The 27,736-nt window shown below is 36.7% G+C and overlaps 1 protein-coding gene across 6 annotated transcripts in view; it reads right to left on the bottom strand.

Moving 5' to 3' along the window:
- Positions 1–287: 287 nt before the first annotated feature.
- osbpl8 (oxysterol binding protein-like 8) overlaps positions 288–27,736 on the bottom strand; it is a 77,405-nt gene continuing 49,956 nt past the window's right edge. For 4 of the 6 annotated variants that reach the window (XM_082168346.1, XM_082168349.1, XM_082168351.1 and 1 more), the window contains 20 exons: positions 18,470–18,540; positions 16,867–16,947; positions 16,662–16,763; positions 14,576–14,779; positions 13,442–13,526; positions 13,204–13,363; positions 11,277–11,502; positions 10,853–11,037; positions 9,950–10,031; positions 9,767–9,865; positions 9,589–9,685; positions 9,407–9,505; positions 8,055–8,152; positions 7,747–7,836; positions 6,877–7,013; positions 4,840–5,025; positions 3,995–4,151; positions 2,487–2,589; positions 2,303–2,408; positions 288–2,225 (listed from right to left, as the gene is read on the bottom strand). In XM_082168346.1, coding sequence (XP_082024472.1) covers positions 2,093–2,225; positions 2,303–2,408; positions 2,487–2,589; positions 3,995–4,151; positions 4,840–5,025; positions 6,877–7,013; positions 7,747–7,836; positions 8,055–8,152; positions 9,407–9,505; positions 9,589–9,685; positions 9,767–9,865; positions 9,950–10,031; positions 10,853–11,037; positions 11,277–11,502; positions 13,204–13,363; positions 13,442–13,526; positions 14,576–14,779; positions 16,662–16,763; positions 16,867–16,947; positions 18,470–18,540 — 2,501 coding nt within the window. In that variant the 3' untranslated portion in view covers positions 288–2,092. Of the gene's footprint in view, positions 2,226–2,302; positions 2,409–2,486; positions 2,590–3,994; positions 4,152–4,839; positions 5,026–6,876; positions 7,014–7,746; positions 7,837–8,054; positions 8,153–9,406; positions 9,506–9,588; positions 9,686–9,766; positions 9,866–9,949; positions 10,032–10,852; positions 11,038–11,276; positions 11,503–13,203; positions 13,364–13,441; positions 13,527–14,575; positions 14,780–16,661; positions 16,764–16,866; positions 16,948–18,469; positions 18,541–26,694; positions 27,015–27,736 lie in introns of those variants that run through there. The other 2 variants (XM_082168348.1, XM_082168347.1) reach the window with 2 other exon arrangements.

The following is a 27,736-nucleotide window of genomic DNA, read 5'->3' as shown; positions in this document are numbered from 1 at the left end:
CTAAAACGAACTAAAAAAGGCCTAATTTTGATAAATGTTCAATTATAAAACTGTACAACCAAATATAAGCAATCCCACTAGACTTGATATTTAACACAGTTAAAAAATGTTTAAATGATAGCAATCAGTACATTAAAAATAAATACAACGAAATTGAAATAAACTGAAAACCAATGATAGTGTGTAAATTAACTGAATATGAAAAAAATAAATAACTATAACAACTTTTACACAAAACCAATTTAATAAAAACCAATACTGTCGTGCAAAGGAAGGAGACACAATAGTACAGTCTTTTTCATTTATTTGGTGATATGTCACAGGTGACAATAAACTTACAGGAAGTTATTTCTGTAATACAAATAAAGCATGTAAAGTCTGTACATCGAGAGCAGGAAATCATCAAGAACAGAAACAACAACAACAACAACATGGATCAGCAGGAGTAAAAACCTGTAAAAAGAGCCTGGGGTGAACAAAGAAAAAAAGTGAACAAAACCAACAAAGATCTCAACTAGAAGCCGGAAGTGTGGAGACGAACACTGAACAGAGTGCATGTGACATGGAGTTTGATCCCTGGTTTGGTGGCAGACGATGGCAGATCTATGGCAGCTTTGAGCTCCGGGACGAAATCTAAAACTCACAGTGAGACGCCGAGCCGGACACGTCTCCGAGATCGAGAGTATGGCACATTCACTCCAAAGTGAGAAATAAAGACAAACGATGGTGGGAATTAAACGGTCGGGTGTAAATCCCTCAGACTCCGGCTGCAGGACCCGCTTGTAAAGGCACGTGGTTTTTTTCTTTTTAGTAGTTATTGTTGATGTGAGCACATTCAAAACATCTGATTGGACGCTGTGCAAGTGATCAGGTGACCGAACGAAGACACGTGACGGGGCTATGGGTGACGGCGTCTGGCTAACACACGTTTTCTCTAGAAGTACAAAAGGAAATGGGTTCTTTACTATATACAGATGAGACGTTAACGCTCTAATCTACTCTGACTATTTGGCTTGTTAATCGTACATCTAGTCTGATGTAACATTGGCAGACAAGAGTCAAGCAACTACAAAAAGTACGCAACAGTATTTCCTGCTACAGGTTTACTAACGCCTAGATCTACTGTTTCCTCCGAGTAATATTAAAATGTGACGCTTGAGATACTGTACACGCTCGCGCTCCTCCCAGTATCCTTCCAATAAATTAATTAAACATCGTTACCTTCAAAACACGACTTAACGAACGTATGAAATGCAGGATCCACACACACACACACACACACACACACACACACACACACACACACACACACACTGTGCTGTTAAAAAAATTAAGATTCAGAATGAAATTGTTCCCGGAACAGTTTTTAAATAATACAAAATTTAACCTCGACTCACAACGTCCTTCATTCTTTTAATAAAATGTTCATAAAATACCAGTAACATCAGCAATATTGAACCTTTAAAGTTTTATATTTCGGGTGTTCGGGTCACATTTCAGTCCCAAAAAAACATTGAGTTTTAGGACTAAAATGCATTAAGACATATTCACTTTCATAACATTTCCAAATTCTCATTGCTATAATGCATCCATACGCAAATTTTATTTAAATCAGTACAAATTAAAGGCAGTACAATAAATACCATCACGTACAAATACTTAATAATATCTCATTTTTTGGGGGATTATATTATAGTAACGAATTTTTTTTGCACTTCAGTCATGAGAATTTGGGGTGAAATGTGCTTATTAGTCATGAAAATATCATATCAATATTTTTTTTATTACCTAGATTTGATGATATTCACCCATTGAGTGTGTGTATTGACTGACGTCCTCCACTACGCTCACGGAGGGGTAAAAAACAGTGCTAAAATAAATTAAAAACCATTGGAGGCTGATGAAGAAATTTCCTCTTTTTGAAAGAATAAAAGTAAACAGTCATTTCTAAAACATCCCACAATGCACTTCAACCACGGCTCGATATTAGCCGACGATACGAATTCATCAAAATAAAAAAACGGAACGAATGAAAACCGAATGTGATGGTGAGGTGGTGCTAAAGGAGTGAAGGGTCTCCCGCTGGACTCGTTTACTTGAAGATGAAGTTGAGGAGGACCTGGACGAAGATGAGGAAGAGGATGATGGCGAAATCTCTGTGAGTGAGGAACCAGCTCTCCGTCGTCGACTGACTCGCCACTCGACTCCTCAGGGCGTTGACGCTCCTGGATGCAGTGTTAAGAGAGGTGAATATTCTTGTTGTTCACTGTGATGTAAGTGTGTATTAGAGATTCGGCGTCACCTGTTAATGTCTTCCTGGGTTTTTCTGATCGACTCAATGGCACTTTGGATTTCACTCAGATCTGTTCCTTTCTTCCGGAGGCGGCTGTTGTGTTTGCTTTTGTGCCCTGAAGGAAAAGACCATGATTAGGTTGTGGCATGTTTGAGTGTGTGTGTGTGTGTGTGTGTGTGTGTGTGTGACGTACTCTCGCTGCCTGACGAGTCCTGTCGGTCCGGCTCCGGAGACGAGCAGCCACTTTCAGGACTCTTGGGTTTATCACTCTTGTGTTTCCGTTTTGGTCCCGTCACCTGCAGAAACACACGCAGACGAGAGCCGGACATTCACACAGTTTATTCTTTATATTGTGGTTATGACAGTCTGAATTATATATGCGATTCTCAGATATTTTTTGAAAGGCTGCAAACAGGGTCCAACATGAACTTTCTGCCAGCCATAAATATTTAATACTGGCCATGAAGCTGTATTTTGCATATTTGTTTCCATCCAAGTTGGAAATTTCAATAAAAAAAACCTAAAAAACCCCATTTATTACTACATTTATTGCTTTGTTCAAATGCAGTTTATATACATTTACTATGTATTTTTTTAAATGCTAATTTAATTTCAAATTTGTATTTATTATTATTATTATTATATGCATTATTTGTTTAACTCCAAATTTAATTTCTAATTATTTTATTTATTTATTATTATTATTTGTTTAACTCCAAATTTAATTTCTAATTATTTTATTTATTATTTTTATTATTATTTTTATTATTATTATTTGTTTAACTCCAAATTTAATTTCTAATTATTTAATTTATTATTATTATTATTTGTTTAACTCCAAATTTAATTTCTAATTATTATTTTATTTATTACATTTACTATTTATTTGAAAGCACATTTAATTTAAAATCATTTTTATCATTGCATTTATTATAAATGTTTACATTTTAAATGTATTATTATTTAAACGTATATATTTCATTCTACTTCCCTCACCCTTCATTTATTACAACATTTATTATTTAAACGTCAATTTAATTTCAAACTATTTATTATTAGATTATGTATTTAACTCTTACATTTATTTATTTAAATGCAAATTCAATAATGAAAATGTAACTTCTAATTATTATTTTATTTCATATTTCTATTTATTTGAAAACACAATCAATTTTATTGTTACACTTATTTTTTCAAATCTTACATTTATTATTTATTCAAATTTAATTTATACTTATTTTTTATTTAATACAACATTTATTATTTATTTAAGCATGAATTTAATTATTATATTTATTATTTATCTAAGATTTCAGAACATCACAAAAAATATTGTTTCCATCCCATGTGATTTAAAATGTGGACATTTATTTATTTTTATACAAAATCCCAAGATTCACAAAACAATTCATTTTGGACCCTAGTTTCAAAGGTTTCAAACCAGAAAACAGAAAAATCACACGGGCACGCATGCGAGTCAGTTGCAAACGCCAAAGAGCACAAAGAAAAAACAAAAGCTGAAAATGAAGCAGAGTGGTCATGTGACCAGGTCAGGCAGCAGATGATTGGTTGCATTTGCAGAACGGTGAATGGTAGGTTGAAGAATGGACAGAGCGCAGGCGACGGCAGGCGATGATGAGATGGAAGCAGAGAGAGGGATTGTGGGTAGAAGGAGGGAAAGGTGGGGACAGAAGGACGTACCTGGCTCAGGTAATTGTCCCTCCGGGAGCCCTGCTGGGTACTGAGACTAACTACACTGGCTGAACGTACCATAGGCGTCCTGTGGCGCACTTTGGTCTGAATACAGCCGTCTTTCTCGAACTGAATCAGATCGTTGAGCGGATCCCACGGACGAGTGCTAGGACACAGAGAAACACACCATCCTCACAGTAAACGGGACACGCTACAATGCACTTCCTGTCCAGCAGGGGGCAGCGTGCGTTAGAAAACCAACAGTGAGCGCTGGCTGAACTGCTCTCAGATCTGGTTTAATGCTTCAATTCAATCTTAGCTTAAAAAAAAAAAAAAAAATTTGGGCCTTATGAAATCAGTTTCATTTTTCCCAAATTACGTGTTTTCCATTTGAATTTTTCTGGATTCCATTTGGTTAATTGAAATAAATTAACTTAATTTTAATCATCAAAAATCATGTCTAATCAATTGAATTCACAAAAAGCTAACAAGTTAATTAATAATAAAAAAAAATTGTTGAACAAAAATGACATTTTAAGGGCCCTATAAAATCAGTTTTATTTTTCCCCAAATTCCTTGTTTTCCATTCGAATTTTCTGCATTCCATTTTGATGGTTTAGTTAAATAAATAAAATAAATATATATAATTTAATCCACAAAAATCATGTCTAATCACTAGAATTCATCAAACTTTAACATTTTAATAATTTAATAAAAAAAAAAATTCCGTGTTGTGATTTAATTTTTCTGGATTTACGATTTAATATAAATTCATCATCAAACACAGTGGCAATCAGTTGAAGGCATACATCATCACTTGAATGAATCGTAATGAAATCTAAATGTGTGCTTACTCAGCGTAGCGGTAGTGCCACTCTCCGGTGGCGGGGTCCTGCTCGAACAGCGCGGGCATCCACTCCTCACACTTGGCCTTGCGCTCGCGTGCCGCCTTCCTCTGAACCTCCTCCAGGATGAACTTCTCATTGGTCGCCTCCGTCTGGTCCTTGTTGTTTATGGCCCGTGTCACATGTTGCCATAGCCTGAAGATGACAGAAACACTTCTGTAAATGTGTTCCTTTTCATAATCGGGAAACTATTTGTTATTTACCATGTCACTGAGCATTAGAAAAATCCGTTCCCCAGATTCCGATTTTTTTTTTCGTTTAAATTTTTTCTGCTTTCCATTTTAATGGTAAAATTAAATTTAAAGCTTAAAATAAAAAAAAATAAAAAATAAAAAAACATTTTTAGGGCCCTATTAAATCAGTTTTATTTTAACATTTTATTTTGTTATTTTATTAAATGTGTCTGTTTTAATAGTTTAATTAAATTTGAATAATATAAAAATCATGTCTAACCAATTTAATTAATAAAACTTTAACAATTTATTTATATATATATAAAAAAAAAAATCTAGAAATTCTGGGTTGTAATTAATACATATGTATTAATTAAAACATGGTGGAAACCAAATAAAGGCATAAAACATTATTTTATTAATCTTTTAAAGTGTAATTAAAAATGTATGTACAACAGAGGTTTACTGCTAGGGTTGCCAACCGTTCAGTATAATACGGAATCGTCCCGTATTTTTGAGAATCAATTCAGTGCAAATCCATGACAGACACATAGCTTCTAATATATGTCAGACTATGAACGAAGACATTTGTAGGCTATGATAAGAAGAAAAAAAAACGACGGTGCGGTAGATATTAATTTCTCCCCCTGTTCGTCTATGATCAGCGTAACGTTTTTAACATCTTGGAACATCATCAGAGAATGCCCTTTTAATTGGTCGTTTCAGTCATTGTGAGTCACGTATCGTAGCAACGATGACGACAAGTGACAACAGCGGGAAATGTAAAAATGACTACCTCCGAAAAAGAAAAGAGCACAAAAATATAAATATTGCTTGAATGCAGTATTTTATATTTTCTTTATTAGCAGTTTTTTTTATGTATTATTGTTTTGCACTGGAAAGAAAGTTAACTATAATGGAAGTATAATTATATAAAGATATTTGCACTACACTTCCTTAAAATGTTGTCTAATAAAAAATATTATTTTTTGCACTGGAAAGAACATTCTAACGCTAGAAGCCTAATTCTATTGAATAAAGGCTACAGAAAACTGTTGTGTTTATTTTTCTTCAAATGCAGTCTAAGCCGATGAGTTTTGAATGTTATATGTTGTATTTGTTTAAGTTAAAAATAAAACGTATTATAAACTAAACAAATCCATGGTTCATTGTTGGCAAAATGATCATGATAGCCTTTATATCTCACATCTATGTGGTTCAGTCTTGTATATTGATTAGGCCTACTTTGCTATTCTATAAATATATAGATGCGTCCAACATTGTTGAAATTTACAACTGTACTTCGGTTTCTTTGCGGGGACACCGCCTTCACCTGCCATATCTATCGGCTTGCTTTCTGGTTAAACTTTCCGCGACTGTGCAACTGGGTTATAGGTTGCCAGGTTGAGGTGACAAACTGGTTGAAATGATAGCCTATATGATGTGTGGATTGTGTGAATATAATGCATTTAATACAAGATCTGGCAACTGGTCAACATTAGACAAACATATTGGTCCGATTATTCATAATGGAGTTTTGGGCCATGCAAAAAAGAGTTTCCCGGGAGATAGGGCTAAAAAAACGGGAGAAACCCAGGGAAAACAGGAGTGTTGACGGGTATGGTTTACTGTTAAAATAATAAAATAGGAAAGCTGTTTGATATTCCCAATAGTGTCCAATAGTGATGTCACAATCTCTTCAAGTTAAACCGAACTTTTTTTATTTTGGCGGGTTGTAAAGAAGATCTTTGAGTTTCTTTCTGTGACGCTCACGCAGAACATCCAGACTTCAGATAGCAGTGTTTTGTGATACCTCTCGGACTCAAACTCGCTCTGTTCTTCAGGAGGAACGGTGCCTCGGATCAGTCGGTCCTGCCTCAGCTCCGGCGTTGGGTTCCAGAACGTCTCCATCTCACCCGTCTTCTTATCGTTGATGAAGACTTCGCTGTCCTGTAGAAAACACACACAATGACAGTCTGAATCTCAAAGAGCTCTAAGAAGCCTTAGTTCCAGGTCAAAAGACATTTCGATTTGCTCAAATCATTAGTTATGGCTAAACCACATGCTTTAGGACCAGGGTTTCTCAAACTCGGTCCTGGAGGGCCACTGTCCTGCACAGTTTAGCTCCAACCCTGATCAAACACACCTAGCTGTGAGTTTCTAGTGATCCTGAAGACATTGATTAGCTTGCTCAGGTGTGTTTGATCAGGGTTGGAGCTAAACTGTGCAGGACAGTGGCCCTCCAGGACCGAGTTTGAGAAACCCTGCTTTAGATGTATTAGACATGCTTTAGACTATTCCGGCCAAAAACTGCTCACTTTGACATTAAAAATCGTTTGATTGACATGTAAAGAGACCATTTTGGGATTTATATGTAACCTTCAAGGTCTTTACACACCGAGTCCAAAATTTTCGTATGCGTTTTTCGTATTCGTCATTCGGTGGCTCTGAATTGTCAAAACTCCTCTCAAAATGCTCGTTACGGATGCGAAAAACGCATTTTTTTTTATGACGGATGAAAGTTTCGGAGGCAGTGTGTAAACGTGATTGACACAACGTGAGGTTGTATTTATTTTTTAACGTGCGAGGACTTTTACAGTTGATTTCTTGTTACTTTTGTACACACACACACACACACACACACACACACACACACACACACACACACACACACACTACTCACCCAGTGCCCCTCGAGTGTCGCCAGCACCTCCTTCCCAAGTTTGATCTTCCCGTTGATCTGATTGACACTATCACTGCTGCCAAGGAACGGCTGAGATGACGGGGAAACATCAGTCATGCCATTGAAACAGGTCATATAAAGCATCATCCATTTGTGGATGTCGTTATCAGTGTGGCATTTAGTATGATGTGTTACGGATGTGATGTCTGTGGCCTTTCTGTCTGCGCCCCACTGTTCTTCTAAATGTCACAAAAGCTCAAAAACACACTGACATGAACACACATACACACACACACACACACACACACCTTGAGTTTGAACTCCAGCTGAGCGCTGTAGCCCGTCTTCTCACAGGTGATGGACACCTGTCCGCCCAACTCCAGAGTCATAGTACCGTACAGGATCCCTGAGAGACACAGACACAGAATGTGTGTTAATCTGTGTGAGTGAAAGGTGTATCTGACTGTTAGTGAATAAACCCATGTGTGTGTGTGTGCAAGGACATTGAGATTTATTTTATTTGCACAGGTTCTCTTATAATAATAATAAAATTAAATTAAATTAATTTAAAAAACCAACAACGCACATCACGTTTCTGGACAAACAGCCGTAATACATGACGCTTGCTAAGCCAGACCTCAGTCTGCAGGAGATGGTCTTTGGTAACACTCTATGATAACAATTCAACATTAACAAACATTACATTACTATTGAAGCTTAACAGATCAAATATGAAAAAAGTATATTATTAAATGCATACTATATCTAAAATACTGTTATAAATATGTATTTAATAGTTATATAAAAATAATTTATAATATTGTTATAATGTATTTACACACAAACATATATAAATGTATAATCTTGTTATATGTATTACTATATGCATTATATAAATAAATAAATAAATAATCTTTATAAATATACATGACAAATACAATACAATTATGCACACACACAATTTTAATAAATATTTATAATTACATAATTTTATAAATTACAATATTTATAATAATTATGAATCATATTAAAAATATGTAAAAATAAGTATTATATATATATATAAAATAAATATTCTAAATGTATGATATATATATAAATAATTAACATTCTATAAATATATTTACATTACAAATATAATTTTACAAGTAAATTACATAAATATAAATCATAAATACATATAACTAAATATTAAACAAATATATTATTATTAACGTGTATATATATATATATATATTAATAAATAGATAGAGAGAGAGAGAGAGAGAGAGAGAGAGAGAGAGAGAATAAGAATGATTTATGATATAAATAATAAAATATACACACTTTGGTAAATATATATAAATTAAAAACTATTTGAATGTACATTAGCTAAAGATCTGTTAAGCGTTACATAATGAGCTACTGTTTTTCTTGTTATTATTAAGAGATATACTGTATAAAGTGTTACCAAACCGTCATATTCTAACTAAAATGCCAAATCTAGCCTGGACACTGCACACGTATCTAAACCAGTCCAAACGAGTTACTAGACATGTAAACATACCTAGATGTGTCCCTACAGAAGACAACGGGGATAGGGTTAGTCGTGCCGTGTGACTGTTAGCTGTGCTAACGGGTCATAGTTCACATTAACGTATGTGCGTGTGCGCAGACGGACCTTTGCAGTGAGCGTAGGGCATGTTCATCACATAATCCTCCCCTCTGTTCAGAAACGACAGCCTGGCTTCTCCGTCCAAGATGGCCGACAGCGAGTTTCCTACAAAACACCAACAAACTCACGATCAGACGTGTGTGTTATACACAATCATGCGATTTAATAGAGTGTATCTTCTGTCTCACCGTAAAACTTGGACTTGGCCAGGATGCTACCGCTGAGACAAAAGCCATCCTTTCTGTTACTGACATAAAAGGCTGAAACTGGAGGATGATGGGATACCTGGAGGACAACATGTGTGTTATCTTGGTGTGTAGCTCAATAATATACTAACTGGAATCAAAGTGTATGTCACTGCTTTACCTGCTCTGCGATGTAGAAGGTTTTGCTGTTTGTCTTGGTGTGGATCCACAAACAACGAAATGTTTCTCCGATAATGGGGTTATACGGTTTCTTTAAACCCTGTCAGTGTCGAAAAGATGAAAATATGTCAAGTAAAATGACAGATTTGAGACGCCTGATGGCTGTTAGTGAATCTGGCTTCACCTTTGGCTTCTTGTAGAATCCAGAAATGTACCATTTGACCACCTTCTTCATCCGGTTATAAGCGTTCTCCTCCACCGCCGCTCTGATGACAGAAAACACAGACAATTATGATGAAGCGTCTTTGATGAAACAAACTAAAATCTGATTTTATGTATATTTTTACATTTTATTTTGCCTTCACACTGAGGACTATATGTGGACAAACAATCCAATGAAATAAAGCACATTTATTTATAATAATAATAATCACAATAATAAACAATATATTGTGATTATTATTAATATGAATAAATGTCATTTAATTAATTGGATTATTATTTAGTCGACATGTTTGTCCCACTTTATCCTAAATAATTTTTATATAAATAATATATAAATAAAAACGATATATTTTTTAACACATTATATATATATATATATATATATATATATATATATTTTAAACACAATTAATGTTTTTTAAATTAATTTTAGAACAACGAATTTTTTTTAAAAACACAATATATATTTTTTAAGTCGAACCTAACAATGCACATTTTTGGAACACTAGATTTGTAACCAGTTGTCCTTTTATTATTATTCATAAACTACTACTAGTTATTAATATTTCAAATTGATATTGATGTTAATTGTTAGGTTCATTTTGTAATTTTATGGTGTTCTTTTATTAATTGTTATTACTTTATTTATATGTTGCATTATTTTTATTTCAGTTTTAGTAGTGCTTCAACTATTTATTTCACTTTCTAATTTTCATTTCAGTTTTTCAACAAACATTAATATACATTCATTCAGCTTTATTTCAATTATTTTATTAGTTTCTGATTTATTTGGGAATATAAAGGACCATCTGAATACTCTGAATGTCACTGTGCCTGTGTGTGTGTGTGTGTGTTCTCTTACTCCGACAGGAAGTCCGCGTGGTAGTAGTAATCGGACAGTTTGTCCAGGAAGGATCGTGGCTCCAGGATGAAGGTGGGCAGAACGACTTTGGACAGGTCCATGCCGGGCCGGACCTGCTTCAGTAGAGTCCAGATCAGAGATTTATTCTCTTCTGATACTGTCTCTGTCTGAGCCGCTTCACCAGCCTGATAAACACACACACACACACAGATTGAGTGAACAGATTGTGTCATATCCACCACAGACTTTCTGTTCATCTCCCCAGCTGTCTGCTGTAAAAATAGACGTCTGAATATTGTGTTAGCATCTGTGCATTAATAGCACTCCACTCGAGCCAAACAATAATTCATCATGATAATGTCATCATTTACAGTGTTTTTTAAATGAGGGATTGCATTGAGCCGGACTTCACTCGCACACGCACCTCTCCGAGCTCCTCGTGGCTCTGCTCAATGTACGGCGTTTCCCGCAGCGCCTCGTTGGGATCCATGTCGACGTACGAGTCTTCCTGTCGCTCCGACGTGTCGCTGTCGCTCTCTTCACTTTTATCCATCACCTCATTTTCCCACTCCTCCTGCTCCTGCTCATTCTCACGGTCCGACTTATCAGAATACAGGTCTGGATCCTTAAACTGGTCACTGTCATTAAACCTGGTGGATCATGCAAACTCTCAGTTAGTACACAAACACAGGACTTGCATTAAACGGTGACTAGTGATGCGCTGACTACATCAGGGGCCGGTTTCACAAAGCTATTTTAGACCGGTCTATAGTGTTAGACAAATGGGGTGGTAGTGGCGCAATGGATAAGACACATGCCTTTGGTGTGAGAGACCCGGGTTCGAATCCACTGTGAGACACCAATGTGTCCCTGAGCAAGACACTTAACCCCTAGTTGCTCCAGAGGCGTGCGACCTCTGACATATATAGCAATTGTAAGTCGCTTTGGATAGAAGCGTCAGCTAAATGAATAAATGTAAATGTAAATGTAAATGTAAATGTGCTCATAGACTAGGCTAATGCAAGTTAGACTGTTTCACAAAAATAAAGACTGACTTAATTTAGACCAAAAAAATTAGACACCTTACCCCAAGGCTAACTTAGGTCTAAGACTCTGTTACCTTGGCAACCAGCAATAAAATCAGTTACATTACAAACAGCCAAAAGAAAAGGGAAAATGGCTCATATTTTAAAAATGTCTTCTTGTTACTACATTCTCTGCTAAATTTCCCAAGTAAAATGTCCTTGTAACTGTTATACTCCTCCAACAAACACATATTATGCGCTGGGGTAAACTGCACTGAGCGGCTGAACGCGCTTACTCGATCCGCCATGTTTTTTGTTTTGAAAAGTGTCTTATTTTACCCAGAATGCACTGCAGTGTAGTCCTACTTAAGATAGACAGTGTCTTAAGTGCTTTGTGCAACGGTCTGATTTAGATGTCTATCTGAAGTCTTGACTATCTACTATATATAAGCCATGGTCAAAGTCTATCTTTGTGAAACCGGCCCCAGTTTTGGTCAATGTAAGCGTATAGAGTCCAACTGCTGAATTCTGGAAGTTAAAACTGGGTTAATAGAGAAAATGCTTTTTGACGACAAGTAATAAATCTTTAAAGACAGACCTACTGTGAGCTAAGAGGTTGTTAATCGATTGTATAGGCTTTTGTTGAAGCCGTCAGACCGCATTATTTCAACTTATTTTTTAAAATAATCATGTTTACCAGCTGAATTTGTGGTGAAAAACTACATTACCCATGATGCAGTACAGAAAATTCCACCAATCAGTGGGTTGCAACAAGCAAAATACGCAAAAAGAGCTCGTTAGCTGTAAAGCATGACGGTCTTGATATGCTTTCCTTCTTTTTTTGCAATAAACTTAAATATATTTTTTTAATGTCATCGCAATGCTTTCTTTTGTAGTTCTTGTCCTCGCTAAAGCCGTTAACCACGCAGTCTTGTACCTTCATCTTTTAGTCTGATTATCAAATACGTTTTTGCTTCAAATCAAAGTTTGACTATTGACAAATTTGACAAACTATTTGACAAAGACTATTTTTAAATCCCTATGGGAAAAATGAATGGAAATTAATTATTAATCATATTTCTATCATATTGGTTATCATATTTCTAGTGTGCCATAATATAAAAATAACTATCTGCTATCATATTAGCCAAGACTGAGCTCTCACTAAAGATTTCCAAGTAAATGTCACGGCACTCTGCCGCTGATCGTCCGTCATTAAAAATGAATATGCGAGTTCATGAAGTGTCAGTTTTTATCAATGCTGAATAAAACATGAATCTAAAGAGCCCTGTAACATGACAGCTCAGAGTGTTAATGTGTTCTTACTGAAAGCCCTGCATATTGTGCGCCCGCAGCAGACTGTAGAAGTTGATGTGCGAGTGCTCTGCGGTCTGTGGCGTCTCCTCTTTGCCCTCTCTGATCATCGTTCTCTTCAGCAAACTCGAGCATTTCAGAGCCAGCTCAAGAGCGTCCATCCAACATCGGCCTGCACACATCACGCGAAAGACTGAAGCCGCAGTAAAATACAAAGCTCTGTTTTGTCAGTGTGTTGAGTGTGTCTCACCGTCAGATTCTGAAGCCGCTCTGAAGATCAGGTGGCTGCTGGGTAACGGCTGTGTGATAGACCCCACGGCTTCTCCTTTAGGGCCCTGAGACACACGCAAACACAATAAACACTTCATCCAACTCTCCAAATGGCACTTTTTACACTAATAAAAGAATATTATTAATATGAAAGAGTCCATTCTCATAGCTTTTTCCTTTTATATACACTTTATATTTCTTTTATACACTACCGGTCCATAGTTTTGGGACGGTATGATTTTTTTTTTACTTCAGTAAGGACACATTAAAGTGAAAGTAAAGACATTTATAATGTTTCTACTTCAAATTAATGCTGTACTTTTGAACTTTCTATTCATCAAAGAATCCCGACTAAAATGTGTCACGGTTTCAACAAAAATATGAAGCAGCACAACTGTTTTTAACATTGATAATGTCATCAATTGTAATTGATAATTTGATCAAATAAATGCAGCCTTGGTGAGCAATAAGAGACTCCAGACCCCAATCTTTTTAACAGTTTTTAAATATTTAATGTATGTTTTATATTAGATTATTTTTATATTTAGATTATATGTTTTTGTCTTAGTATGCCTATAAAACTTCTTTTGGCACTTCAAAGATTAGAGGTGTGTGTAACATAACTGCTCCGAGACTCGAGGGTTGAGGATCCAAACGCAGTTCACTGGGTTAATCCACAGACATACACAAAGGCCAGGCAAAGGTCGAAACACAGATGAGCAGTCCAAACAAAGACAATGTCCAGGGCTAAGGCAAAACCAATTATATCCGGGGAACAGAATTAACAAAGATCCGGGGAACAAGGCTCAGAAATGCAGTACTTACAAACTAACAAGACCTAGAGTGACTGAATTAACCAGGTTTATATAGGCAGAAACTAACAAGCAACAGCTGAACACAATCATGGCTGATAGTCTGTGCAGTGGGTTATGGGTAATGTAGTCTTTGCTAGAGTGACGATACTCTGAGGTGGAGCACCGTCTGATGGTAATCGAGGGCCACTCTCACTGGTGATCGTGACAGTATGTCTACTCCAAACATTTAATTTTCAAACGATAATGCAAAACAACGCAAATCCGAAAAGGTTCAGGTTAATCCGAGTTGTCTCACGTACCTTGACGGCCCAGATGGACTGCTCGAGGGGGTGGAAGAGCTTGAAGCAGAACCCGTCCTTCTTCGACGGTCTCTCGATGAGCTCACAGGCGTTGAGCAGCACGGTACCGACCCACTGGCCGTTCTTATTGGTCTTATAGATCAGCAGGACGCCTGGCTTCAGCACACACCACAACTTGGTCCAGCTCTTCAACGTGCCACGGATCTGAGAGAGAGAGAGAGAGAGAGAGAGAGAGAGAGAGAGAGAAAACGGGCTCATATGAGACTGGAGGTCATTTTAAGGATGTGGTTTGATTACTTGATCCGGACCTTAGATCGATTTTAACTTCCCTTTCTCCTGTCCCTGCAGGTCTTTTTTTTGCATACTATAACATTGGTTTAATCATTGCGAGTGTCACTGTGATTATTAAAATCAGTGGTTTACCCCTGCAGCGATGTAAAGACTGAGGAGGAGAGGAGACGTCAAAATGAAAAGTGCTGTTCACTTTTTAATCATGTTTTTGTTCTGTTGGGTTTTACCACCAAAACTTAATAGTACAGCACTTGCATCTGTCTGGTGTGGATGAATTACGTGAGATTCAATGAAGAATAAGACAATTTTGAGATAATTTGTGTGTAAATGGACATGCATTATACCACTTATGCAGATTGTATTCCAATCAAAGCCTTTTGCTGCAAATTAGGCCGAATTGCTGTCATATTATTTGTGAACCATAGAACCAAAACGCAGACTAGAGCCGCACGATTCCGGATAAACTGAAAATCAAAACAATTTTGTTAAAAAAAAAAAAAGAGATCACGATTCTGAGCAGACAACTAGATAAAATAGCATGTAATTTACTAGAGGTTCTGAGAAAATGTTAAAGGGGTGGTATAATGCCCTTTTCACAAGATGTAAAATAAGTCTCTGATGTCCCCAGAGTGTGTATGTGAAGTTTTAGCTCAAAATACCCCACAGATATTTTAATATAACATGTTAAAATTGACACTTTTTGAGGGTGAGCAAAAACACACCGTTTTGTGTCTGTCCCTTTAAATGCAAATGAGCTGCTGCTCCCGGCACAGGGGGCGGAGCTTCAACAGCTCGAGTCATTTTACCTCACACACACATGCACTGGGAATTTCAAAAACGTTTAACCTTTTATGTTCAAACCGGAGTCAGACAATGATGGAGAGGCTCAAGAAGAAGTGACAACATGTAGAAGCAACAGAACATTTCTGAATGTTTAGTTGATGAATTTATGTAGCTTATGTGTAGTTATCTTCTAGTCATAGATTAGCATATTCTGTCTTGATAATCTATAAATCGTGTTCCCGGGGGCGGGGTTTATATAAATTCTAGGTTTGGTGATGTCACTAACCCGGGAGGAATGTTGTGTAGTCTCTACCAGCCGTTTGTTGTAGTCCTTAAAAAGCGATTTCTTTAAAAGCAAATATCTCCCTTTGCTTTGAACTTTGAGCGTCGTAACTTTGCAGATGTTGTTTATGCTCAAACAGCAACATTACACACTAAAAACTAAAGTAAAAAATTGAAATCATAATCAACCACCCCTTTAATTGCTGCAGTGTAATTGAACAAAAATTTTAGTGAGTGAATGATTCAATGACTCACTCGTAAAGACTGAACAAATCTGTTGAATGAATGATTCAATTACTAATACATTTTTAACAGTTGCTTGTCGCCACCTACTGGTGTACCGATGTCACTGATCCAACCTTTATTTGAAGCATCAAGTTATTTTCAAAAGATGATTTGCTCTATTTTTATCACTATCAGTGTTTATCTATACATTTTTATCCCAGTACTTCTGTGATCATTTGAATGATTCTGTGTGGTTGAAAAGGCTGTTTCATTCCTATACATGACATTTGCTCTTGCTGTGATGGTACTGTGATGGACATATCGCCGAATCGCTGTCATTTATGAATATCGTGTGGGCGTTTGAATCGAGACTGCAATCTTTTAACGATTAATTGTGCAGATGTACCGCAAACACTCATTTTTTTCAATGCAACTAACTTGATTCCACACCGAAACCTCCAGTATAAAAAAGGCCTATAAGTATAAACACATTTAAATGACACACCTTGAGCCAGTCGGCCATGACGATGACAGACGGATCAGTGATGGTGCTGAGCAGTTCTTTAGTGGCGCGTTTCTTCTCTTCCCTGTAGTTCTTCTTTTGCACCTGAACAAGCATCACAGTCACAATTACTGGTCATCAGTCCTCAAAACATAATGCAAGAAAAACACAGTGAAACTCTGGGTGCCATTAATGAGTGTGGCTGTACCTTGAGAGACTCCTTCTTTGTAAGTTTGTTTCCAGACGCAGATACGTCCTTGTCTGAGCCATTATAGAGCTTGGTTTCCGACTGTGAAACCAACACAGACTTTAGTAATTAGCACAGCATGCTCTAAATCATGATATTTTGAGCTGCACTTTAGCTTGGCCTAAATAAATGTCATAATTCATTATACATGCACACATACAAGTATTAACTAAAACCAAAACCATAAAAAAAAAAAACATTCATTACTAGAAATAAAATAATTACATGAAATAAAACCAAGCGAAATTTTACTTTGGCAACTAGCTGAAATAAAGTTGTTGTCGGTTTTTTTTAATTGAAGTATCAAAATAACTATAAATAAACTAAAACACAAAAACTATATGGACATAAAAAAATTTAAACTTGTTTAAAAATCAAATTAAAATAGAGATCACGATTCTCCCACGATTCTGAATAGACCACTAAAGAAAATAACATGTAATTTAATTGGGATTTTGACAAATTTTTTATTGCTGCAGTCTATTTAAAAAACATCTACCGGTAATTAATTCAATTTTTTTATTTGTAAAAAAAGAAAAGAAAAAAGTTTGAACGAATGATTCAATGACTCACTCATAAAGACTGAATGAATCTGTGCTTTTGAACGAATCTCTAAATTGAACGATTTAATGACAAACAGATTTTTTAACAGTCGCTTGTCGCCACCTACTGGTGTAAAGATGTAATTGATACAATCTTAATTTGAAGCATCAAGTTAATTTCATAAGGTGAATCGTTGTCATTTAATAATAAGATGGCATGGGTGCAGCACTATAAAAATATACAAAAATTATAACAGTATCTCCATGATACTAAAATAACACTACTACACACATATCATATAATTAATACAATATAATATAAATGTTTAATGTTTCTTGGAAAAATACAAAGGAAAAGTAGTGTCTTTTTTAAAAGAAATAATGCAAAATACAGTTTCATGAACAGTAAGAAGCACTTCAAGTCTGAACATTTACTCAGATCACCTGCCAGGTGGGTCAAAACTTCATTTCGGACCCTGGTTTCGGGTAAAGATCTGTCTTTTAATTTCATACCGAAGCCTTTCACAGCCGATTAGGAGAAACATCTTTACGTGAACAGTGGTTACATACGCCTTTGAAAGGGTTAGAAAGATATCAGCTAATTCCTCACGTCGCTCTCACGCTCTTCTGCAATCCGGCTCTCGTGTTTGACGGGATCTGCGACTTGGGATTTATTAGGGATTGCGAGTGTTTGTATTAACGGTCTGTCTGGATGTGGCGGCACGCCTACGCCTACAAAACCTTACGAAAACCTGCATGGCTCTGAAGCAATTTGATCATATTACCGAGTGTTGGATGTTAACAGCATCTTCTCGAGGGTAATTTCTGATGCGCTGCTAATCAATGCACACACCCTCCCCCCATCCCCCCCATCACCTCTGAGATGCTCTTCGCTATGTATAATTAATAAACAAGGGCTGAAGATTGCTAGAGGACCAGCCGACCCACATTGATCCGATTCCAGCCCTCAGAGGATCATGGGAAGGGAGAGTAAACAAGAGCCTGTCTGAGTGTGAGTTTACCTTGCTCTTGGATATGGAGTGTGAGGAGTCTTCTTTCAGAGGCAGGATTTCTTCTTTGCCTCGTTCAAAACCTGCAAAAAAGCAAGACATTGTAATTCGACTCGACCAGCTAGGCTGATATTTAGCCAGTTAGATTACTGGGCATATAAACATATATATATATCAAATAAAAATATAAAATACTGAAAGGCTTTGGATCCTCTTTGCACTGTGTTTTGTGTTTGTTCTTGTTTTTTTCCCCCTTTCTTTCCTTAACCTGTGTAAAATGTATCACCAAATATATCACACGTCATGTTATACAATACTTTTTTTTTAATATATAATAGTAATTTACAATTATTATAAAGATAATATGTCTATATACAAACACATATGCATGTAGGATTCTCATGGTAGAAACACCAGTGATATTTCACTATTCTTGATACGACCTTAAGTCTTAATGATTAACTTGAGATAGGTTACGTGTTGCTAATAAACAACAAAGTGCAGTTTATACTGTAAAAAGAGACATTTCTCATCCACACTGGTCGAAAAACCCTGCATTGGTCAATGTTAAATGTTCACCAAGGTATAAAATCTGATCCCAGACCTGCACTTAGAGGCTACATCTTTCCATTAGAGCAAAATATGAGATTATTTCAGTCCCACGACCCTGGGAAAATATCTCAGTGACGGCTGTATCAACAACACCTCTGAATGCTGTGAGTCAGAGATTCACAACAGCTGGAGGAACACACACACACACACACACACGTTTTATGGGGTCTTTGCATAGACATAATGATATTTATAACCCTAAATGTACCACTAAACCCCATCGCAGAAAACTTTGTGCATTTTTCCATTTTCAAAAAACATTTAGTATGATTTATAAGCTGTTTTCCTCATGGGGACCAAAAAATATCCCCATAAGATTAAAGATTTCTGGTATTACTATCCATTTTGTCCCCACAATGTAGGGAATTACCTGAACACACACATTTGCTTTGACAGATTGCACACATGCTACTTCATCTGATCTCTGAACGACACAAACGGCTCCTAAACATCACCTGAACATAAACGGTGTAGCAGGAATCATCATGTTTAACGTATAAATATTACAGTACAGGCCAAAAGTTTGGACACATTACTATTTTTAATGTTTTTGAAAGAGGTTTCTTCGGCTCATCAAGCCTGCATTTATTTGATCAAAAATACAGAATTATTTTTTTTAATATTGTGATATATTATAAAAATTTAAAATAATTGGTTTTCAATTTATTATACTTTAAATTATCATTTATTTCTGTGATGCAAAGCTGAATTTTCAGGATCATTACTCCAGTCTATCACATGATCCTTTAGAAATCATTCTAATATGATGATTCATTATCAAAGTTGGAAACAGTTCTGCTGCTTAATATTTTTTCATAACCTGTGATACTTTTTTTTAGGATACTTTGATGAATATAAAGTAAAAAAAAAAAAAAAAGCAGCAAATGTTTTAAAAATAGAAATCTTTTGTAACAACAATATACACTACTGGTCAGTCATTTGGGGTAAGTAATTTTTTTCTTTCTTTTTTTGAAATAAATCATTACTTTTATTCAGCAAGGATGTGTAAAATTGATAAAAAGTGACAGTAAAGAAGATTTATATTATTAGAAAAATTTTTTTTTATTTTGAATAAATGCAGTTCTTTTTAACCTTTTATTCATCAAATATATTAGGCAGCAGAACTGTGTCCAACACTCATAATAAATCAGAATATTAGAATGATTTCTAAAGGATCATGTGATAGACTGGATGTCACATGTGACACTGAAGACTGGAGTAATGATGCTAAAAAATTCAGCTTTGCATCACAGAAATCAATTATTTTTTAAAGTATATTGAAATTGAAAACTATTATTTTAAGTTGTAATAATATTTCACAAATTACTGTTTTTTTTCCTGTATTTTTGATCAAATAAACGCAGCCTTGATAAGCATTAGAGACTTCTTTCAAAAATATAAAAAAACGTAATGTACGAAACGTAACTTTTGACCTGTACTGTATGACGCAAAATAAATCATATATTTATATATATCAAAAATGTTAACGATAATAACCCTGGTGTGTTTTGATGTTGGTGGACGACGTGTCCTATATCTAAGGCCTTGAAAAAAGAATAACACTTCATCATAAGCAAAAAACCAAAACGGTTTCATTAGATAAGGCCGAGGACGATCTGTCAATGTCACTCTGTCAAGACTAGTTAGTTTCTTAGGCATGAATAGCACAACTGTCAATTTAAATAACATCTCTACTTGACAGAATCATTGTCTTGACTGTTGGCTGGGAGTGTAATAAAAAAAAGGTTGGCAAGTTAATTCAAGTTATGATTGAAGACCTTATAGAAAAGCTTAATAAAGACTGGGTTGGCACAAACATTTTAAAGAGCTATTAATTATTATTTAAAGACAATCTCAGACAAGAGAGCACTTAAAAATAAGTGGTAACACTTTGGTTTAGGGTCCAATTCTCACATGAACTAGTTGCTTATTAGCATCCATATTATATTGGCTGTTTATTAGTACTTATAAAGCACATATTAATGTTATTAATCATATTCTACATCCCTTAATCCTCTCCAATACCTAAACTTAACAACTGGCTAACTAACTATTTAATAATAAGTTATTTGAATTGGAGTGTGGACAAATCATTTCTGAGGATGACAACTTTTCCCCGGAAGACAAAGACTATAACATTGTAAATGCGTTTACACACTAAAACATTGATATAACATAAAAACAAAACTTTTCGAAGTTGTAAATAAAACAAAATTGGAGTGTGTTTTACAAGAAAATACCATTATAGTCAATTCAACATGCCACTTGTACTAGCAATTTCTGAGAGAGAATTGGCCCCTTTTTTTTTGCGTATCTGCTAAATAGTTAATTTGATCCAACTTGATCATTTAGATTAGAACTGTTGAAAACTTATTATAAAGATATTTCAACCCAGTTTAATCACAAAGGCACAACAGCAGACAACTCTTTCATGCTATGAGAGTCACATAAGATGCTTTAATAAAGGAAAATTGTGCATTTTACTAAGAGAACTGGACAATTTTCAAGCTGTTTGGCATCTGTATCCAAATGAACAGGGATCAAAGATGCACTCCTTGATGTTTTTGGACTAACCGAACAGCGATGGATGTAAATGACGACCCATCGATCAGTTTAAACAGGTCTTTTGTCTCTACTGTCGATTGCCGGGCCAAGCATTGTGTTCATCTCAGAAAACACTGCACTCCAAGAGCTCTTAAACATGTTAATCATACGCAGAAAAACCCACTCGTCCTCAAGCTGATGAGAGCATCAGCATAACTCGTCTGTTAGCATATTAGTTACCTATTCTGCCGTCGCATAAATCTGCATTAACCACACTTTTCATTTAACGACAGGCTCAGATTTACTTCACAATCTGACTGAAACTGACGTCACTTTCCTCATCCTGTTCCCATGCCATCTTTTCCTGCTGTCCTATTGATAAAAGTGGGCAGATTACATTGTGAATAATGGAGGTCTAAGGACGAGCAGTTCTCAGATCAGATGTAATGGTTCCTCTTGTGCTCAATATGCTGATGGGACAGCTGGGAAATTAAGTATTGAATACAACATGTGATGCATACACACACACACACACACACACACACACACACACACACACACACACACACACACACACACACACACACACACACACACACACACACACACACACACACACACACACACACACACACACACACACACACACACACACACACACACACACACACACACACACACACACACACACACACACTCTAGTCTATAACCTCAAGTCTGTCCTTAAAAACATCAACAATAAGCAATAAGTGACCTTAAAATTCATGTGTGGTATCAGTTTAGATAAAATGTACATCGCATTTAAATGCAGAAAAAGAGAGCAAACTATTTAGTTTTGAACAACCAAACAGATTATTTGTTAGTGCTGTTATAACAGACGTGCAGAACCGAAAAATAATGTTTTATTTCTCCTTTGACACACACACAAAAAAAAAACCCTAACAACTTGCATTAGCAATATTTAATAAAAAATGAAAGCAATAATGAGAATTCTAAAACATTCAAATGTTTTGTTGTGGTCTAATTATATTGAATCATTATTGTAATATTTTTTGATAACAAAAACATTGACAGCTCAATATTATGACGTATATATTATATAATGCAGTTAAAATTCCCAAGATATCAGGGCAAAAAAAATGCCCCTGTATGAGTTTTAGTCGTTTATTTAAATCATATGATATAGGCTAGTTAAGTCTAGTTAGTTTATGTCCCGAAAAGCATGAGTGCAAATGTGATATTGATTTCATGCAACAGTTCAATAAACAATAAGTTAATATTGTGTTATATTTTAGACACAATATTGTCTGTTCTTGATCGATTTTGCCAATGAAAATATCACCAACAAGAATCAATCGGGTGAGCCAATGATTCAATGGCCCATTCATAAAGAGAGCCATTTACATCATTCATGAATGAATCAGCTGTTTGAACGAATCAAATGTGCACAAAATCCTCCGACATCATCATGTCAGTCATCTCTCCTTACTATCTACATGTGATAGATGTATCGTGCCTTTTCCAATTCGAATAAAGGCTTTGGGAACATCCCTAATACAAACACACACCCACACACACACACACACGCACACCAACCTTTACATGTCTTACATTAATCTTTTATGTCTTACAGTTTTCTCTGCAAATTAAACTGGGATTGCAGAACGCATTTTAACATTCCCAGAGTGAGTTGAGTTCATCTGTAAATAAAGTCTGGGATAACACAGACATTTACCACTGAGGAAGGTGACAGCTCACTCCACAAGGAGGGAGAGACGACATCTGTGTGTGTGTCTATGTTTAATAAGCCATGACGCTGTGTGAGTAATAATACACACATAAAGCAGGAGCTCACAGACAGCTCTGATCATTAGCCAGAACTGAGCCAGAGAGAGAGAGAGAGAGAGAGAGAGAGAGAGGAGAGAGAGAGAGAGAGAGAGAGAGAGAGAGAGAGAGTGAGAGAGTGTGTGTGTGTGAGAGAGAGAGAGAGAGAGAGAGAGAGAGAGAGAGAGAGAGAGAGAGAGAGAGAGAGAGAGAGAGCTAGCTTGGACTGGATATACATAGAAAATAAATTTAAAACTAAATATTGCTATGGACAAAAAAACCCATTCCTGTCAGACAGCACTGCAGGCTCACCTGCTTATTAAACATTGAACACGCGTGCCTACAGTCAGACATGCAGAGAGTACAGGCAAAGAAACTGCACAACACTGCAGTGAAAACAGTCACTGCTGTCGGCTAAACAACTCTTTTATTGGAGTAATGTACACAAAATTAACCCCAACATGAAGCCTGAACCTGAGTTTTCTTCCGGGAACGAACACGTCACAATATTGTCACAATATCTATTGGCCGCTTTAAATCTTGGCTGTTTTTACAACCGAAGGCTTTGCGATGTTGTGGCATCGTGAAAAATTCATTGATATTTACTGTGAGTGATGACAGCGTCTGATCGTTCCAAGTGAATGTGGTTTCTACATATATATTTATCTATGTCTGCAACAATGTCAAATGTGTACAAAAATAAGGTGTTTTTGAACATGCAAGCCTGAAAACTTCAACAAAATCAAGACTTTGATGTAAAAGTGCATTTATGACCCTAATAAGCATTGTGCATTAATGGTCTACTTGTGTATTTGTGTGTCTCTCTGCTGTGAGACAGAGACGTGTCTGATATTTCCACAGTCCTGCGGCGTCCTTGACTACGGCAAACCAGCAGCGGCGGGTGTAATTCCACCCCGATCGGCCGAACGGAGGCTCAGTCCGTCTGAAGGGCAGAGAGCATCGTCTAGAAACAGAGACAAACTATTCCGTATAACACTTAATACGAGCAACGCGCCATACATCATTTTAATAAAGCATTACGCAACAACAACTACACAGCATAATGACAAATGGAGTGTTATTGCGAGTCATCCGGTCAGCACACAGGTGCCAAGACGGGGAAACACACCTGTGTTTTTGTGCACGCCATCTATTAATAATCACACATCTGTGCTAATCTGCCACCTCATACAGTAAAGTGCAGATGATCCTCTCGTTCGGAGCGGAGGGGTGAAACACTGAGCTTAACTTGTTCCGGAAGTAAAAAATATTATTCAAAATGATTTTAGGTGATAAAGCAAAAGCCTTTAAAGACAAAACCAAGCGCTCTCATGTTTTCAACTGAATTCACCTTCGTTAAAATCGTGTTTGTTATGAGTTCAAGGGTTATGTAGGCTAGGAAAAGGTAACTGCTAGTAAATATGACATCAAAATGTTGACAAATGTGACATATAATCACTTGCTCCACCTCTTAAACAACTTTCCTTGTCAGCTGATCACCAAGGACACTTTTCACCATCCAATCAATTTACAATCACTTTAGGTTTATTAGCTTGTTAGCTTAAACTGTGCAATTTTACATGCAATTCAAATACATGAATTATATATTTTTTGTGTGCCTTTTTTATTAACACAATAAACCCCCCCCCCCCCCCCCCCCCAAAATGTCACTGTTTGATCATAAATCCTAATGGGATGAGAAGTTTATTCATTCTGCAAACACATTTCACTTTGAAAGAAATGCGATTCATTTCTGAGCCGGCCAGTTTAGTTATGCTTTATGGAGAAAATTAATATACAAAAAAATACTCATGAAAACAAGTGGGCAGCCATTGCTGAGCTCTGCATCTTTATCCACTATAATGATCCATCAATCCGGATTTGAGTGATTTCAGTATTAAATCAAAGCCATTACCCTTTAAGCGAACTCTGCTATTTTCACACAGGTGAACGTGACGCGCAGACAAGATTTGTGCAAATGCAATACACTCTGAGTCCATTAGCTAATCTCTGCTCAATGGACTCCATTAAAACGCTAAAAAAAGGATAACAATAATGGAAATGCCGGGTAAGCGTACAAATGTGAGTATTAAAATAAAAACACCATCTCTGAAGCATGCTAAATGAAGACTAGCATCTGCCAGCATCCAGAGCACAGCGAGCGGCCTGTGTGCGTAAATAAGAGCTTTTAATGAATCCCTCTCTACTTAAAGTCATAATCATGATGGATAAATGGAGCGGAGGCCGCACTGACACGAGTCAAATTCACTATGAGAGCTGAAACTACTCAATAGCTGCCGCAGAAACATCTGCGTTCTGCTGAACAGCTCGATTTACTGACCTTGAGGAGATGACAAAGAAAAAACAGTCCTTATTTATGCAACCCTAATGCAAACCATCAAATGAGGTTTCTGAGAACTACGGTTGGGAACTGAGAACTGGCTCTTATTCAGGACCAGCTTGGCTTATTTTAATAAGAAAGAAAGAAAGAAAAAAAACTCTGAAACCGAACGATTTAGTTCTTGGACATTAATCTTCAGTGAATGTCGACAGAATGCAGAAGTAAAATAATATAAATAAAGGCAAGTCTCAAATTTATCAGCGAGTCTAATTCAGACTGGCTGAATCGATTTCTTCACTGAAACTTGAAATAAACCGAACCATTACTAAGTCAAATGTATATTACTTAATCGTGAGACTTAAATCAGTACAATTAATTAACAATTCAATTTAGGCTCCACTTTATTATTCTTTAAACGAGTAAATAATAATTTATCCTTATTTACCCCACAAAATATCAAACAAAACCAGTGAAATATTTGTTTGGCATATTGTTGAGTTCATAGTTAGGATAAATTCTTCTTTAATGATTAAAATAAGAGTAAAGACGTTCAATGGAACCCAAATCGATATATAGTATTGACTACCGAAAAATGTAGCAGGAGGTGTTATTGAAGGCTGAAAGAGACATGCGTCACACACTTGAAGGATAGCGATGCAATGAGTAACAGATGCTAATGTGCTGTCAAGTTAATAGATGCACTTTAATTTGGAGGGCAGTCAAGAGTCAAACGCACACATTCAGTCGACAGCTAAGTTGCCAAAACTATCAAACTTAATAGACTTTGGCCACACTCATGGTTCACACTGTAACCAATCCTGGCACTAATGCAGAGGAACGTGATCGAAACTGCCTGCCAGAGAATTAAAACATGTAAAAGTTTCCTGATTCACACCAGGATGTTGATGAGACCCACCTGGCAAGCAGACAGAAAGCTCGTTGTACCCCCCAAACGAGGCGTTGCGAATGAGTTTGCGTCCGTCTGGATGGGGCGAGCGGCCTGAGATGGTTCCTCCACAGGTGGAGAACCGGCGGCGGCCCAGAATCCCTTCTTGCTTCATCATGAGGGCGGGCGTAGGACGGCCTCACCCCGAGGAGGACGAGGCTGAGGGGCTGCTGTGGTAATTCGGCAGTCACCACAAACACACGTACACACGCTCAGACATACTCCACTGCTGCTAGTACTACAGCTGATCAACTGCGCTCTGAAAACACACAGGCTCTCTCTCTCAGTGTTACTCACTGCAGCCCGCCCTCTCCCTCTCCCTCTCTCGCTCTAGAGCGTCTGTGTGTGAGAGTGAGAGAGAGAAAGAGCCCCGTCTCAGATTCTTGGACGGCACTGACAATCAGTGGAGAGAAAAAAAGAAGCTTAGAGCCGTTTCGTCACTAGATCTGTACCTCTTTCTTATTCTTTTCAGTGTCATTCTGATCTGACTGCATGATGTATGGGGTAAATCTGACAAAAACAGGGATGGATGGATAGATATAGGGATGGATGGATGGATACAGGGATGGATGGATAGATACAGGGATGGATGGATAGATATAGGGATGGATGGATAGATATAGGGATGGATGGATGGATGGATACAGGGATGGATGGATAGATAGATATAGGGATGGATGGATAGATACAGGGATGGATGGATAGATATAGGGATGGATAAAGGGATGGATTGATGGATACAGGGATGAATGGATAGATATAGGGATGGATGGATGGATACAGGGATGGATGGATAGATATAGGGATGGATGGATAGATGGATAGATATAGGGATGGATAAAGGGATGGATGGATGGATACAGGGATGGATGGATGGATGGATAAAGGGATGGATACAGGGATGGATGGATGGATAAAGGGATGGATGGATGGATGGATAAAGGGATGGATACAGGGATGGATGGATGGATAAAGGGATGGATGGATGGATAAAGGGATGGATATAGGGATG

The sequence above is a fragment of the Leuciscus leuciscus genome (genome assembly GCF_965113295.1).
Source record: "Leuciscus leuciscus genome assembly, chromosome: 4".
NCBI classification, from domain to species: Eukaryota; Metazoa; Chordata; class Actinopteri; order Cypriniformes; family Leuciscidae; genus Leuciscus; species Leuciscus leuciscus.
The sequence above is the reverse complement of the archived record's forward strand: the minus strand, read 5'-3'. Positions and strand labels throughout refer to the sequence as shown.